At 37.9% G+C, this 14,625-nt stretch overlaps 2 protein-coding genes across 2 annotated transcripts; one reads left to right on the top strand and one right to left on the bottom strand.

The window, feature by feature from the left end:
* Positions 1-1,183: 1,183 nt before the first annotated feature.
* Positions 1,184-9,761, bottom strand: LOC113322387 (protein transport protein Sec24-like At3g07100). Its single transcript, XM_026570462.1, has 13 exons — positions 9,681-9,761; positions 7,847-9,192; positions 7,588-7,726; positions 6,060-6,250; positions 5,212-5,319; positions 4,838-5,041; positions 4,469-4,700; positions 4,236-4,385; positions 3,970-4,126; positions 3,350-3,477; positions 2,943-3,265; positions 2,645-2,839; positions 1,184-1,798 (listed from the first exon to the last, which is right to left on the bottom strand). Exons 2-13 carry the CDS (start codon positions 9,143-9,145, stop codon positions 1,565-1,567), a joined length of 3,360 nt encoding a protein of 1,119 aa, XP_026426247.1. The 5' UTR covers positions 9,146-9,192; positions 9,681-9,761; the 3' UTR covers positions 1,184-1,564.
* A 295-nt stretch (positions 9,762-10,056) lies between these two features.
* LOC113323022 (eukaryotic translation initiation factor 3 subunit I-like) lies at positions 10,057-14,395 on the top strand. Its single transcript, XM_026571254.1, has 9 exons — positions 10,057-10,194; positions 10,338-10,526; positions 11,269-11,484; positions 12,326-12,453; positions 12,669-12,788; positions 12,909-12,998; positions 13,369-13,455; positions 13,539-13,618; positions 14,018-14,395. Exons 2-9 carry the CDS (start codon positions 10,343-10,345, stop codon positions 14,091-14,093), a joined length of 981 nt encoding a protein of 326 aa, XP_026427039.1. The 5' UTR covers positions 10,057-10,194; positions 10,338-10,342; the 3' UTR covers positions 14,094-14,395.
* Positions 14,396-14,625: the final 230 nt, after the last annotated feature.

Here is a 14,625-nt window from a genome sequence, read left to right as displayed (position 1 = left end):
TCAATTGGTTCTTGTTCACCTTGATTTATCAAAAGACGGATCAAAACTTGTAGGTTTATCTGTGGGAGACAGATTTATCTATTCAAAAGAGTTTTCTGTGTGAGACAGATTGGTTTATCAAGTCTTCAACTTTGGGTCGTAGCAACTCTTAGTTGTGGGTGAGATCAGCTAAGGGAATCAAGTGCGTAGAGTCCTGTTGGGATTCAGAGACGTAAGGAGCGCAACTGTACCTTGATCAGTGTGAGATTGGTTAGGGCTCAACTACATTCCAGTCCGAAGTTAACTTGGAGTAGGCTAGTGTCTGTAGCGGCCTAATACAGTGTGGTGTTCAAATCTGGACTAGGTCCCAGGGTTTTTCTGCATTTGCGGTTTCCTCGTTAACAAAACTTCTGGTGTCTGTGTTATTTCTTTTCAGTATTATATTTGTTTATATAATTGAAATATCACAGGTTGTGCGTAAGTTCAATCAATTGTGAATCCAACCTTTGGTTGTTGATTAAATTGATTGACACTTGGATAGTGGTTTTTGATACCGTCCAAGTTATTTCTTATATTCAATCGGGCTCGCAAAATCCTATTTGTTTGATTGCACTAGTACATCTAGGAATTCCGATACAGGACGACAAATTACACTAAAACGATGCGACAATCCGTGAGAATCACACCCATAAATGTTCCCGGTTTCAGCGGCGAACATTGTATAAACTTTCTCCCAGAAACACAACGCCGGTTCGGCTACATTCCTATTGACAACATCTTGTGTGTGAAAAATGAAGGCTCTACAAATAGCTAAATCCTCTTGTTGAGTGTATCTAACACCAGAACTCTGGGAGGCATTTTTATGGATGATTTAAGAGCGGAGAGATTTAGTATGTGTGAATTTGTAGTTGAAATGAGGAGTATTTATAAGATTCAAAATTTTAGCCGTTGGATGACAAGATTTTTCAGCCGTTGGCGGTTTTGGATCACACGCTGGAGGATTCACCACAGACGCCGGCATGTGAAGTAAAAACTGGCGGTTTTGGATCACACGTTAGCGTTTTTGGTTCACACGCCATCGTGTTTGGTACAACCGCCCGGTTTTTCATCAAGCGCGCGTCTGTTCTACCGCCTCACTCAACAAACCAACAGTTTTGTTCGTTTGCCCTGTCGTTTTTCATGTTTGTTGAGTCCGTAGTGGGAGCAAAATGAACAAACTATAAGTTTGTCGTTTTTCTTTGTTAACCTTATAATAGGGATACCAAGAGTTCAGGTTATCAACTCATTGTAGATGAATATACTTTACAAAATTGCTGTATAAATTCAGCGACTGAGTTCATCAAAAGACCAAAAACAAAAAGCAAAAGCCAACAAATGCGAACAAACTAAAACAGAGAGCTGAAGGAGCACCTTCACTAACAGCTATAATATCTAAGGGCCGCTGCTATTTCTGCTTGACATAATGATGTTATGATGACTATTCTAAAATAACCCATAAACTTGGGATATAACTTTTAAAGCTATGATATTACTTCTGAAACATTTACAGTATGGAGTATGGATACTGGCCTTTCTAACATGTATATTATAAATTTTGCTGGACTTGCTGGTGTATTTGCTGAATCCACTCAACATAACCGCTAGATCCAGATATTCGGTCTTCAACAAGGTTAGCAAGTAGCAAAGAACCTTCTCTTGGTTGTTCACCTTGTCTTACAAGATGACACAACTGATACGAGGATGAGCTGGCAACCCTAAATCTCTTAATTATTCCCATCAGATTTTTCGATGCATCATTATCATGCTCACATAGGCTAACCTGAACCACAAAAAAAGAAGAGAACAGCATCAGAGGAGAGTCAACACTGCCTTAATTTTATATGCCTGAAATAAACAAAGAAAGATCAAACACTGTGAAGAAGTGACACTGCACTTTCTAAACTGTTGCCTTGCCGGGGCAAATAGACACGGTTTCTGACACTTGCAAACCCTTCAATGTTTGGACATAATAACAGTTGGATATTGCATGCATATCTTGTGATTACCAGCACAAAACTGTGTCTGATGTGTAGTGAAAAACATTTAATAAAAGATAAAGCACGCCATTACTGAAACATGTACAAATGTATGTGTACAGACGTGTTCTGTTTCGTCTAATTCAAATGCACCGCGTTTGACACCTCATACAAGAGCCGATGTATGTGTACAGACGTGTTATGTCACATATTTCTATATCATTGTCACACAGAACAAATGTAATCTTGCAAAAAAGGATAGTGACGGCGTGAACCGATGATACATTATGACTATCCTAGTAGACTTTCAAACACATTCTCAAGCACATAAGTGAAGAGGGGGGCATCATAAACGCGAGGAACCTAAAATACTCGGAGACATATATCATGGTGATAAGTGTTATGGTGCATGAAATAACTAGAGACTGTAAATACTAATTCCTTTTAAGTAAAGAGAGGAAGTACAGTGTTCTGCTTCAAAGACAGTTATCCATGGCCAAACAAGAAAGGAGCTAATAATATAGTGCATGAGGGTCGAAAACGGTATCAGTATTCTGCTTCAATTTCATTATATAGTTCTCTCAGAAATGAGTCGAAAGCAGTACCAGTTCAGAACAATAATGTTTAATACAGAGGCAAAAGTCCCGTACCTTTGAGAGATCAGTGAGAGTAGAAAAATCTACTCCAACTAATTTGGTAACCAAATCAGAAGAAAGCCTACTACCAAACCAAATAACGAAGCGAAACCCATCATCATATATATAGAGGCCACTTGGATCTAAACTCTCCACTGATAGGGGAAACATTTTGAAATGGTTTCTGGAACCATCACTATTAGCCGATGCCTGCCACAATGAATTGGAGTTAATTTAAACGAACAAGGATGCACTAAGTTAACAATTTATTTTACAGCATATGCCATTTGTGATAGGTCGTTTAAACGTTTACCTTCAAAATATACTCGTCAATCCTAATTAAGCTAGGATAGAGAAACTTCAATAGCTTCTTAATAGGTAACGTCATTATGGTGTAACCAGCTGCGCAGCGGTCATCTAGCTGAGAATCAAAATTTACACCACGAAGAGCTAATGATCTACATAGTGTTAATCCATACAGAGGCAAGAATTTCAAAGAATCCGGATATATCATCCTGCCTCCCACGCGATGTTGAACTGAGTAGAGATTTCGGTACTCCCTTAAGGCTTTAACAATTCTCTGTTGGACGGAACGGCAAGCCTCTTCCAACTTATTAGATAAAGATGTTTCGATAGCTGTAAATTTATTAAGTAGACAAACAATATATCAAAGACCCATGCAAAAACCAAAATCCACAATAATCCAGGGTTTGACCTTACCAAGCCTGCTAAGCAAAGACATAGTGGCACCGATATCAGCTCGGCGGTACATCTCACCAAGATCTGACACCACAGGCACCGCTGCTGTATGGACCCTGATTCGCCTCTCGCCAGATGATGTAGTATATCTTTAAATTGTTAAGACACCCAATAAGTTGTACAAAGAAAACATTTAATTGAGTATCTGCCACTTCAGTATCATCCACTTGAACTACTTAGTGCTGATTCCAGCTAAAGCACTACAACCAACATGACTCGAAAAGAATTATAAACGAGAAGCAGAAAAGGACGATGATGAGGAATTAATTTGTTAAAAAAAAAAATGCAAATAGTTATCCTATCCACGAAGCAACCCAAAAAGAACATTGAACGATGTTCGAGTAATAGGCTCTTAGTAATCCAACTGAGGATATGTGCACTACCAGAAATCCCAACAGCATGAACATGATTCGTAATCCTTAACAATCCAGCTGAAGGATCATTCGCTGAAGGGTGAATGTACATGCATATCAGGTTATGCCTACAGCAACAAGCAAATCAAAATTTGCATCCCTATGTGGATATTTTTGCTTTAAAATACATCCACTACAACGTTATATGTGGCAGTTAGTAAAGGATACAGTAGAGCAACTTGGAAGTAAACTGTCTGAGCTGTAAGTAAGGTTTCTTCCAAAGCCAATTGCATTGTGAAGGCTTTATCACAGTCAACTGCGGGAAGCGCCAATAAATTTGAAGACCTTAACATAAAGTGCCCTTGATAACTTGTAAACCGCACCCCTGAAAAACAAGAAAATCCAGGACTTAACTGTATCAGTTTTGAAATGTAACAACAGATCATACAAACATTTGAGGTTGTGTGGGACACACAAAAGTCATAACTGAGAACCTTTTCCACATCGTATCCGCAGCATAGCTTCCCATGCAGTTTCCCTTGTAAGGTCCCGTAAAAGCTCATGCCTCACTTTTTCTTTGTGAAGGGCCCAGGTGAAACTTGGATAGTGATATACTTGACCACCGGTATACTTCGCTAGAGTTCCTACAAAAGCATATAATGTTTGGAACAAAGAAGCTTTCATAGAAATGGCTAAGAATAAATGTTGAATTACTAGCACAAATTACCTAGGGAAGCTATATCAATGTACTTGTCACTGAAAGTATACACGTTTACTCCTATCTGTGACTGGGTGAGATCTGCAGCCATTTTCCTAAAAAAAGTATCTTCTGGTTTTCTTAATTCCTGTTCTTTCTCAGTTCCATAAATACGAGTATCATCTCCGCGTAACCTTAGGCGGCCAACACCAAGAGATGGTAATGCAGTTTGAAAGACTAACAATTTGCCCCCGAGTTGACTCTGAAGAATAAGAAGGCACATTAAGTGAAACTGAAGAAGTCATCAAATTAAAACCGAATAGTCATAGAAAACAGCAGGGGGGCGCAATCAAAGCAACAACAAGTTCTAAGCGTGAAAACAGTGAAAAGGAAACACACCATAACCATGGCCGCCGCTTTCAGAGCAGGCCCAAAAGCAGATTCGACATTCAAATTGTCTTGAAACATGCATGGCAAGCTGTCTAGGAATGCATCCACCACGGTTCGTGATTCGGACAAGTTGACAACGAGCTCATCTGGCAATGGCAAAAATATATCATCCAAATCTGACACCACCATCATTTGAGGTTGTGTCAAAGATGACTGACACAAGCAAAACAGGAAATCAATAAAATTGCTATTATATGGGAGCACACCTGTTGCTTGATAACAATGAGTCTTAGGTTCAAGAAATCATTTTAAAATGCATTGTTAAGCTCGATAGTAAAAAGATGCTTCGACAGAAAAATAAATACTACAAAAGAACCACTTACCTTCATATTATAAAAATGTAATGCGCTGTCGAAAGTTATGAACCCAATCCGTGTTCTAGGGAAACCAGGCAGCTCATCCAAACAAGACTTGATGGTCTCCGCCACAATCTGCCAAAGAATGTTGAAGGTGAAGATAATTGAAAGTGATCCAAATGCCAATTAACCGCAAAAATAATGAAGTAATATGAACCATAACTAGTAATTAAACTAGTTCATAAGGACAAAAACAAAATTACATATATATAGAGAGAGAAACAAAGAAAGGGGGAAGTAAACGGCGACAGCACTATATGACCAAATATTCCTAATGGAACACACAGTGGCCAATTATCTAATTTGCTACATAAAAATATCTATAATTCTATATACACCATCAAATCTTCCAAAGGAAACCATATCTTGTAAATATCATAAAGAAAAAATAGCAATACCAAAATAAAGGTTAACTAATCAAATCATGTTGACATTTTTCCTCCTTTTGCTTTTAACAATGAAAATAGAAGGCAAGTTCCGACACCAATAAATATTGTACCTAGTTCATTGTAAATCATGAATTAGTTGTTACAGGAATCATAGCATGATAACACTCAGTCTGAAACTTAGTTTTGCAGCATGCTCGTACCTTTAGAAAAATAAACATTGAAATACTGCATTTACATAATTCTTCCCAAATACAAAATTATATAAGCTGATGAGAAGAAAAAGATGTTGAGGGAATTAAATAGCTAATCAAGTGCACTTCGCCTGTTCGGAACGATACTACACTTTCGCCTAGTAGTACAAAGGCGAAGGCAGTCCATGATTACATGTACAAAATCAGATAGTTTATTCCAGTTCAATGTGCTTACCTCAATCATGCCACTTTTAACTGCAGAGATTGATACATCAATGAGGAAAAAGTATGTTGGCGGCATTGGAGGTCGCACCATATATTCTGTTGGAGCAATAAAGTCAACAGTTCCCTTTGAAAGCTCAGCCCGATGTTCTGCATCAACTCTTTTTCCATTTGCATCCAAAGGGGAAAAATATTCCGCAGGGACTATCAAAAAAGTCGAAATAAATTACGTTCATTTACATTGACAATGTTCAAAATATAAGAATAATTAACACATCAATCATACAGGAGGAAAAACATGTGTCAGACTCATCCTACATCCTACAGAGTGTAAAAATAAATAAGTGAAGGGAACTGATAAAATCCTTCTCTAACACCTTTATATACCCAAACACTAACAGCCAATAACACAGCACTATCTTTTAGAATTTCCTCAAAACCTTAAAACCTAATCCTAACCGAGCAATCCAAACTTTATTTTCAAAAAGTTACAGTCTTTCATAGTATAAATGGTGTATATAATAGATAAATTTATCACCAACAGCAGCAGCATTAGGTCTTGCTCTAATGCTTAAATAGCACAAAATAGTTGACATTAAATATAGGTATAGCCATTAAAACATTAGGTGGGTGCCAAGAATATTTCAAGGGCAGGGAGATAAAATGTACTTGCAGTCCACTACATAGCACAATGATTAGTGACGAGAATTAAGATTAACTCATTCTAGTTCCCGTTTACTAAAAAAAGAGGGACCCTTTCAAGTTCAAATTGCGGTAAGCAGTCTCCACACTTGACTGTGATCCCAGGATGAATTTTCACAGGCTTTTGTCCAATATTGTTCGACACATAACAATCATTCATGGTGAATCCCAACCCAAATAGTGACTCAAGAGGTTTGCTGTTTATTATCCGCGGTGTAGTTCTTCCAATAGGTTGTTCAATCTCATCATATTTACTTCTACACACTAGATTTCGCATACTGATTTTTTTAAAAGAAAAGACAGTTTTATTCTTTAAGAATAAATGGGTTGCTAAGCAAATCCAACTCCAAGCACCATAGACTCATATGGATAGCCTGCAAGACAGTTTCTGGGGCACCGCATCATTGACGTGCATAGACTAAGACCATATTATCTTGTACAACATTCCCTAGTGTCATGTCAACATAGAGTTGGAAGAAAAAGCATCTCTTACAACCAACAAACTACATTGTGAATTGTGATCAAAGAAAATACAGAAGATGACCTGCAAAATTGTCAGAGCTACAAGTCGGTGTGGAGAGAAGCACTACAAGATAAGCTACAGAGAAATCACAAATCGTGTTGCAATCCATGGGAAGTTCTTGGATAAACTTGCTAGTCGCTAGTTTTAGAGCAATGTTACATGGAAATGAAACTAACTTCATCAAAAAAGGAAAACAGAGTAAAGGAAAACAAACTCATGAATATTTGATACAGCAACTATATGCAAAACAAAAACTAAAGGCTCTCTAGTTTGGTCTATTTGCAACAAAACAAAACAGATAATACTTACTACCTACCATCATTAAGCAAATTACAGATGTTGCAACGCCAATTTCTTCCTCCTTCAGAAAACTGAACATAAGGATTCACATATGTACGGCACTTTCTACAACGAACAATTCCAATTGGTCCAAGGTAAACTGTAGGCACTTCTTCCTGAACAATAAGGCTCAATATAAAAATAAGATATTAAGCAAATAATAAAAGAGAAGGAAACACATAAATTGCCAAAAATCGAAAAATAATGACCATTTTGGAGTTCATAATGTTACTAACCTCATCAGCAGATTCTGCAAGAGGATGGACCACTGCTCCAAGAGGCAAATGCCACCTCGAAAGCAGTGATTGAGCATTTGGTATTGCATTTGTTGTAAGTCGTAGATATCTAGGATGGCAATTGAAGGGATAAAACTCCGTAGAAGACTTTCCCTCCGTATCAGCATCATCCAGTGGCCTTGGCAACATTTTTGAATCAATGCCGGGGTCATTTGATCCTGGAAAAGATCCAACAGAGAGTGAGCTGAAATCCTCAACCAAGTCCTGAACAGCACCAACAGGAGGTCCTGCAGAAGAATGTTGCATATGTCCTATATAATGCATTCCCATGGAAGAAGCTTGGGATGGAGCTGGTCTATGACCTCCTTGTTGAGAAGGAAAGGGGTAAGACTGCACTGATGGTACTGGAGGGACAGTATTAGCTTGGCTAATATATGGATACCCCTGTGAAACTGTTTGCACAGGTGGATTAAGTGAATAAAATGAGGACTGTGATGGAGATTGGGGAGCATCCCCTTGTGATAGTGGAGGATTTACACTACGATGTACTGGCGCCACTTGAGAGATTTGAGATTGTGGACGGAAGGGTGGAGGTGGGACTTGTTGACCAACAAATGGTAAGCCTTGGTGAGGATTACTGGGTTGAACTTTAGGATTGTGTTGCGGTGGGGAGGAGAAGGGTGGAGGCCGGACTTGTTGACCAACAAATGGTAAGCCTTGCTGAGGATTGCTGGGATGAATCGAAGGATTGTCTTTCCCTGGAAAGGGTGGAGGCCGAACTTGTTGACCAACAAATGGTAAGCCTTGCTGAGGATTACTGGGTTGAATTGAAGGATTGTGTTGCCCTGGGAAGGGTGGAGGCCGGACTTGTTGACCAACAAATGGTAAGCCTTGCTGAGGATTACTGGGTTGAATTGAAGGATTGTGTTGCCCTGGGAAGAGTGGAGGCCGAATGTGTTGACCAACAAATGGTAAGCCTTGCTGAGGATTACTGGGTTGAATCGAAGGATTGTGTGGCCCTGGGAAGGGTGGAGGCCGAACTTGTTGACCAACAAATGGTAAGCCTTGCTGAGGAAGACTGGGTTGAACTGAAGGATTGTGTTGCGCTGGGGGAGGAGGCATAACCGGACTATTAAATCTAACCAGTGGGCCAGATATGTAAGAAGAGTTCTCTACCCCAATCACAGGCTGAGAAGGCTGAAACGGCATTGTAGCCTGAGAAGCAACAGGGAAGGATGAAGCAGTAGGCCTTCCTGGGAAATTCGGTGTACCACGTTTATCATTAACAGCAGGCTGCATCCTAAACAGGTGTTGTTCTTACTTGAGTCACAATCATGTGCCAAAACCTACCAAAACCAGACATCAATCAGAGAACATAAACATCCATACATGAACACAGAAGATTGGATTAAAGTAATATGACGATCGGATCGGAAACTTTTTAAGTTGTTTAACAGAGACAAAACCAATGTATGTGTAATGCTTATACTATTACTTGAAATACTTCTTTCAGATTCACTTGTTCTCTCAATTTCACCAATAACAACACACCAAAACATGAGAACAATTACTCAAACACAGAATGTGTGACACTGTGACTGATATTCCAGATAAATCAAAAGCATCCCTACCTTCACACTCTAAATCATACCACAAAACCCTATAAGTGAACCAGTAACAACAACAGTCACTGCTTAAAAGGAAGAATCTAACAATGTTCGTACACGTAATACACAAACTCTACAATCTGTATCTTTCAATCAATTTCAAAAAAAAAAAAACCTAAAAAGTAAATGCAGCCAAAAAAAACTCTGACGGAAACATGAATACCTACCTTCTTGCTTCTTCAATTATGCTACTATCCAGAGAAGCAGACTGCGGAGATGATCGATATATATATATATATATATATATATATATATATATATATATATATATATACTCTTCGTTACAGCTCCCGATTTTGTTAAAGAACTTGGAGTTTTGATTGACTCGGAGAATTTCCAAGTCAAAAATAAAATCTCAAAATTCCAATATGACACTGGGAGTCTGGGAAGAAAAGAAATCTGGTCCTTTACCGTCTACTATTTACTGCTGTATGTCTTTACTGTTTTTTATTATATAAGCACCCAGGGTTATTTTGTTACAAGCCTTAAACGGGCAGCCATGTTAAACCTGATATGGGCAGCCATGGTTTTTATGGTATCGTCGCTTTGGGAAGTAACATTAAAACCCTAGACTCTCTTTGTTACTCAGTTTCTCTCTCTCTTTCAGCATCATCGTTTTGTTCCTCCGCCTTCTTCCTCCATTGAAGCAAACCCTCGAAGTAGACTCTCTCTCTAAATCAGGTATGTAATCTGAAACTTGTATTGTTTTCTAATTTGAAATCGGATAAGAAATCTGAATCTATTTTGGAGTTAGGGTTTTCTGATGGGTTTTTTCTGATGTATATATGGGTTTTTGATTTGGATTTGATTGGTTTGTTTGACAGTAATTATGAGGCCAATCTTGATGAAAGGTCATGAGAGGCCTTTGACATTTCTCAAGTATAACAGAGAAGGTGATCTTCTCTTTTCATGTGCAAAAGATCATACGCCGACTGTCTGGTTTGCTGATAATGGTGAGCGATTGGGTACCTACAAAGGACATAACGGAGCCGTTTGGTGTTGTGATGTATCTAGTAAGTTCTGTTTAATTATTATTATTTTTTTAAATTATTTATTTGTGATTGGTTTGGAAAGAAGGCAAATATTATTTGCCAGTTGATACATTCTTTAATTGCTAAGCTTGACTGTCCTTAGGTATATGTCAAATTTGACAGGATTTTTTCGCTAACTTGATGCTTTTGAACCACCGCAGTAGCAGTCAGCCAGTTCTATTTTGGCAGTAACGTTGAAATAGGAATCTGGGTTTAAATATTTTGGATACTCCATTTCTATTCCCACGGTTGTTAAACAGCAGTCAAGTGCATGATTACCAGCTTCGTTGCACTAAACTTTATCTGTGAAAATTAGCCTCAGAAGCAATTGCATATCCCAGTGCTGAATATCTATTTTGGCAATGTTTTTAAAAGCTGTTTTGAGGTGAGGGATGTGAGAAACTGCCCAGTGACGTTAGACACTCAAAGTCTATTCTTTTAGATACTTGTGGGTACCAAGCTTAAGCTGCATTGTGACATGAGCTTCAAAATGGTTACATTTTCCTTATCTCCTTGGGGTTAACAAACTCTTACACCACAGCATGCAACCCTTATGTCTGCTTTTACACCACAGAGGAGTTAATGATTAAGTTTGGACTTCAGATGCAAAGCTGACGGATATATAAAGAGCTGCATACTGATTCATTCTTTGGTGACCTTTATATTAATTTTGAAGGAACGAAATTCTACTATGTAAGTACTGATATATGTCAATGTGATTCAGGGGACTGCAGGTGCCTTATTACAGGAAGTGCGGATCAGTCAGCAAAGCTGTGGGATGTTCAAACTGGAGCCGAGCTCTTCACCTTCAAATTTGATTCTCCAGCTAGAGCTGTAAATTTTGCAGTTGGGGATAAGCTTGCTGTGATCACTACGGATCCTTTCATGGAACTCACTTCGGCCATACATGTGAAAACGATTTCTAGTGATCCACATGAACGTGCGTATTTATTTTGATGGCTATTATCGTTTATCCTTCCTATATCTTCTATTCAATTATGTTGATGGCTTAAAGTTTAAATACCGGATGATCTGCCTTATGTTTCATTATATATGCACTTTATCCGCTTATATGATGACATTCTATTATTGCATGACACAGCTTCTATTGCTATGATACCTGTGTTTATAAGGAATAAAGCTTCAACTCTGCTTGAGTTGACTATGCATTTGCATTAAACTTGATTTTGCATGGACAACGATAATATGTGTTTTAATTAATGGGCAGTCTGCTTCTAAGTTGTATAAAGTGTGATCTCAGCGACTACAGTATATATTCATTCATTCATATACACATACATAGATAAGTAAAACATTTAGGAGATTACATCATTTACTGAGTAAAGTATAAAATGGGCATAAACTTCATTTCATGAGGTATCGGCACATCATTGAGAAGTAAGAAAGTCAAAACTGAGCAGTATCAATGTTCTGAAATAAGAGTACTGTGCAGTGTGGAAAATGAAATATAGGTTCTTTTTAATTTCTGTTACTTGATGCTTATGTAGACTTACTACACCGTGGCATACTTTTTTGTTAAGTTGTTTTTTCTATTGTTTACCTGGCTTACTGGGTGTTTTTGTATGTCTTGTTCCTATTGTAATTTGTGCATTTTTTTTTGTTGGGTTAAATTCGGGTCAAAATTTTCATTATGTTCATAGTCAACCATTCTTTATCTCCTTCCCCCCACCTACCCACCACCCCCATTCCTTTTTAGGTTCTGATGTGCATTTAGATAGTTAGATGTATAGCATGGAAACTGACAAAGTGTATATTTGCAGAGACCGATGAAGCTCTGCTTACAATTAAGGGACCCAAAGGAAGAATCCAGAATGCTGTGTGGGGACCCTTGAACAAGACTATAATCAGTGCTGGTGAAGATGCTGTCATCCGCATTTGGGATTCGGAGGTACGCACCCACACAAAAGTAGTATTAATGGAAGTGTGACTTGAAGTGCTAGAACTTGAGCAAGCTGATCTTATTATTGTCATGTGCGAGACCTGCGGCTAGTGAAAAATCATTTTCAGTTACATCTATTACTTGTTTTCTGCTGTAGTATGTGCTTCTCGTACTTCTAAAAAAAGTGATAGATGTCTTATATTAAACACTACTATTGTTTGCAGACAGGAAAGCTGCTCAATGAATCAAGCAAAGAAATCGGTCATCAGAACACTGTTTCTTCACTATTTATGTCTGAAGATGGCTCGCACTTCCTAACTGGTTCTTTAGACAAATCTGCTAAAGTATTCACTTTATAAGCCCGCTCTCATCTCTGTATTACCTTTTATTTACTTGTGTATGTAAATCGTACTTTGTCCTTTTTTTTTTTTGTTGACAAGCTGTTTATTTCATGATTGTGTTAGCTTTGGGACTCGCGGACCTTGACACTTATCAAGACTTATGTGACGGAACGTCCAGTTAATGCTGTTGCAATGTCTCCACTGCTTGACCATGTATGTGCTCATGCAACATTAACATATTTTTGTTTGTTTACTGTGTTTCATGTGTATTATGGGCTGTATAGTATGTGTGCTTATATTGTATGGCTGTATTGATCTAATTCAATGCAAATTTCTTGCAACCATGAAACTTGTGTCCGACGCGCAATTACAGTGACCAAGTTACCCACAATTTTTTTGGTATTCAAGTCCTTTAGAATCTTCAAAAACGCGTCTTTTAGGTATCAGGATTCTATGTTCATTATTGAAATCCTTGGTATTGAGTTGTGCATGAAATGAAAATCATGATATAGGATCTGTCAACAGGTATAGTTTTAAATTAATCAGTAATTTTGTTGACCTAATGTTTCTCTGCCCTTGATAGGTGGTTATTGGAGGTGGTCAAGATGCATCTTCCGTCACCACAACTGATCGTCGTGCTGGGAAGTTTGAGGCAAAATTCTTCCACAAGGTGGGCATTCTTCTTATCTGGTGAGCATTTTGCCTTCTATGCTTTTGTGATTGATAACTTCATGGTATCTTCCTTCGATTTAGATTCTTCAAGAAGAAATTGGTGGTGTAAAAGGACATTTTGGTCCGATTAATGCGTTGGCATTTAACCCTGATGGAAGAAGGTACATTTATTCTTTAATCTTCATAATAGCATGCGAAGTTGTAAATTATTTCAATTTTCCAGTGAAATCTTACCTTGAAATGGATAAAAAAAAATGCTATAGAAACACCTATTATTTTGAATATAGGTGAAGATTTTCAAAACTTATTTAATTGGGAATCCACAATACAGTAATACCTCGATAAAGGAATCTTTCGAGGTAGCGAGATATCATTATTTTCGTTTCTTGGTTCTACCGGGACTTGAAAAAAATGTTACTATATAAACAAGGTTCTACTGTATTGCGAATTGGTAGATACATTTTACGATTTTTATTTGTCCTTTTTTCTTCTAATTCAAATGGGATTCTGCGTCTTTTTTGCGGGTCCTTATTCTTTTATTATTCTCTGTCCTTCTGCAGTTTTACAAGTGGGGGAGAAGATGGTTATGTTAGGCTGCATCATTTTGATCAGGACTATTTCAATATCAAGATGTAGATCATCATCCGTGGATCCATGCCGTCTTGTTTTGATACTGGGAGTATCCCTTCCTTTTGAATTTTTGAATGTCTATGTTGTGTCCTATCTAAGATATTAGTTCTATGTAATATTAGCTGCATTTTAACTTGTGTGGATTTATAGATCTAGTTGACCTATACAGGGCTGTGGTTAGACTTAGTGAAATTGGCAAGGGTATGTGCCAAAGAATTGCCAGCCTTCTTGATAAAATTGGACTTGGACTTCAGAGAATTTATCTATCAACTGTCTAATTTGAAGGATCCGGGGAGAATTCCCAGGCATGACCTTATTCCTGTCATCAAGAATATTAACAATGGCTTGAGCATTACCTTCAGAAGTGAATACCCTAGCTTCAATAGCAGTTTGGACTATGAAAAACTTCAGTGCAGCTACCTTTAAAATCAGCAGAATGTGCTAGCAAAAAAAAAAAAGATAAAAAATCGAAAGTCTTTTTTTTTTCCCTTAATCAGACCAATACCATATTAGATAATAATGTTTTGCTGTCTTGGTT

Source organism: Papaver somniferum, chromosome 11 (genome assembly GCF_003573695.1).
Source record: "Papaver somniferum cultivar HN1 chromosome 11, ASM357369v1, whole genome shotgun sequence".
NCBI classification, from domain to species: domain Eukaryota; kingdom Viridiplantae; phylum Streptophyta; class Magnoliopsida; order Ranunculales; family Papaveraceae; genus Papaver; species Papaver somniferum.
This window is presented reverse-complemented; position numbering and strand designations above follow the sequence as displayed.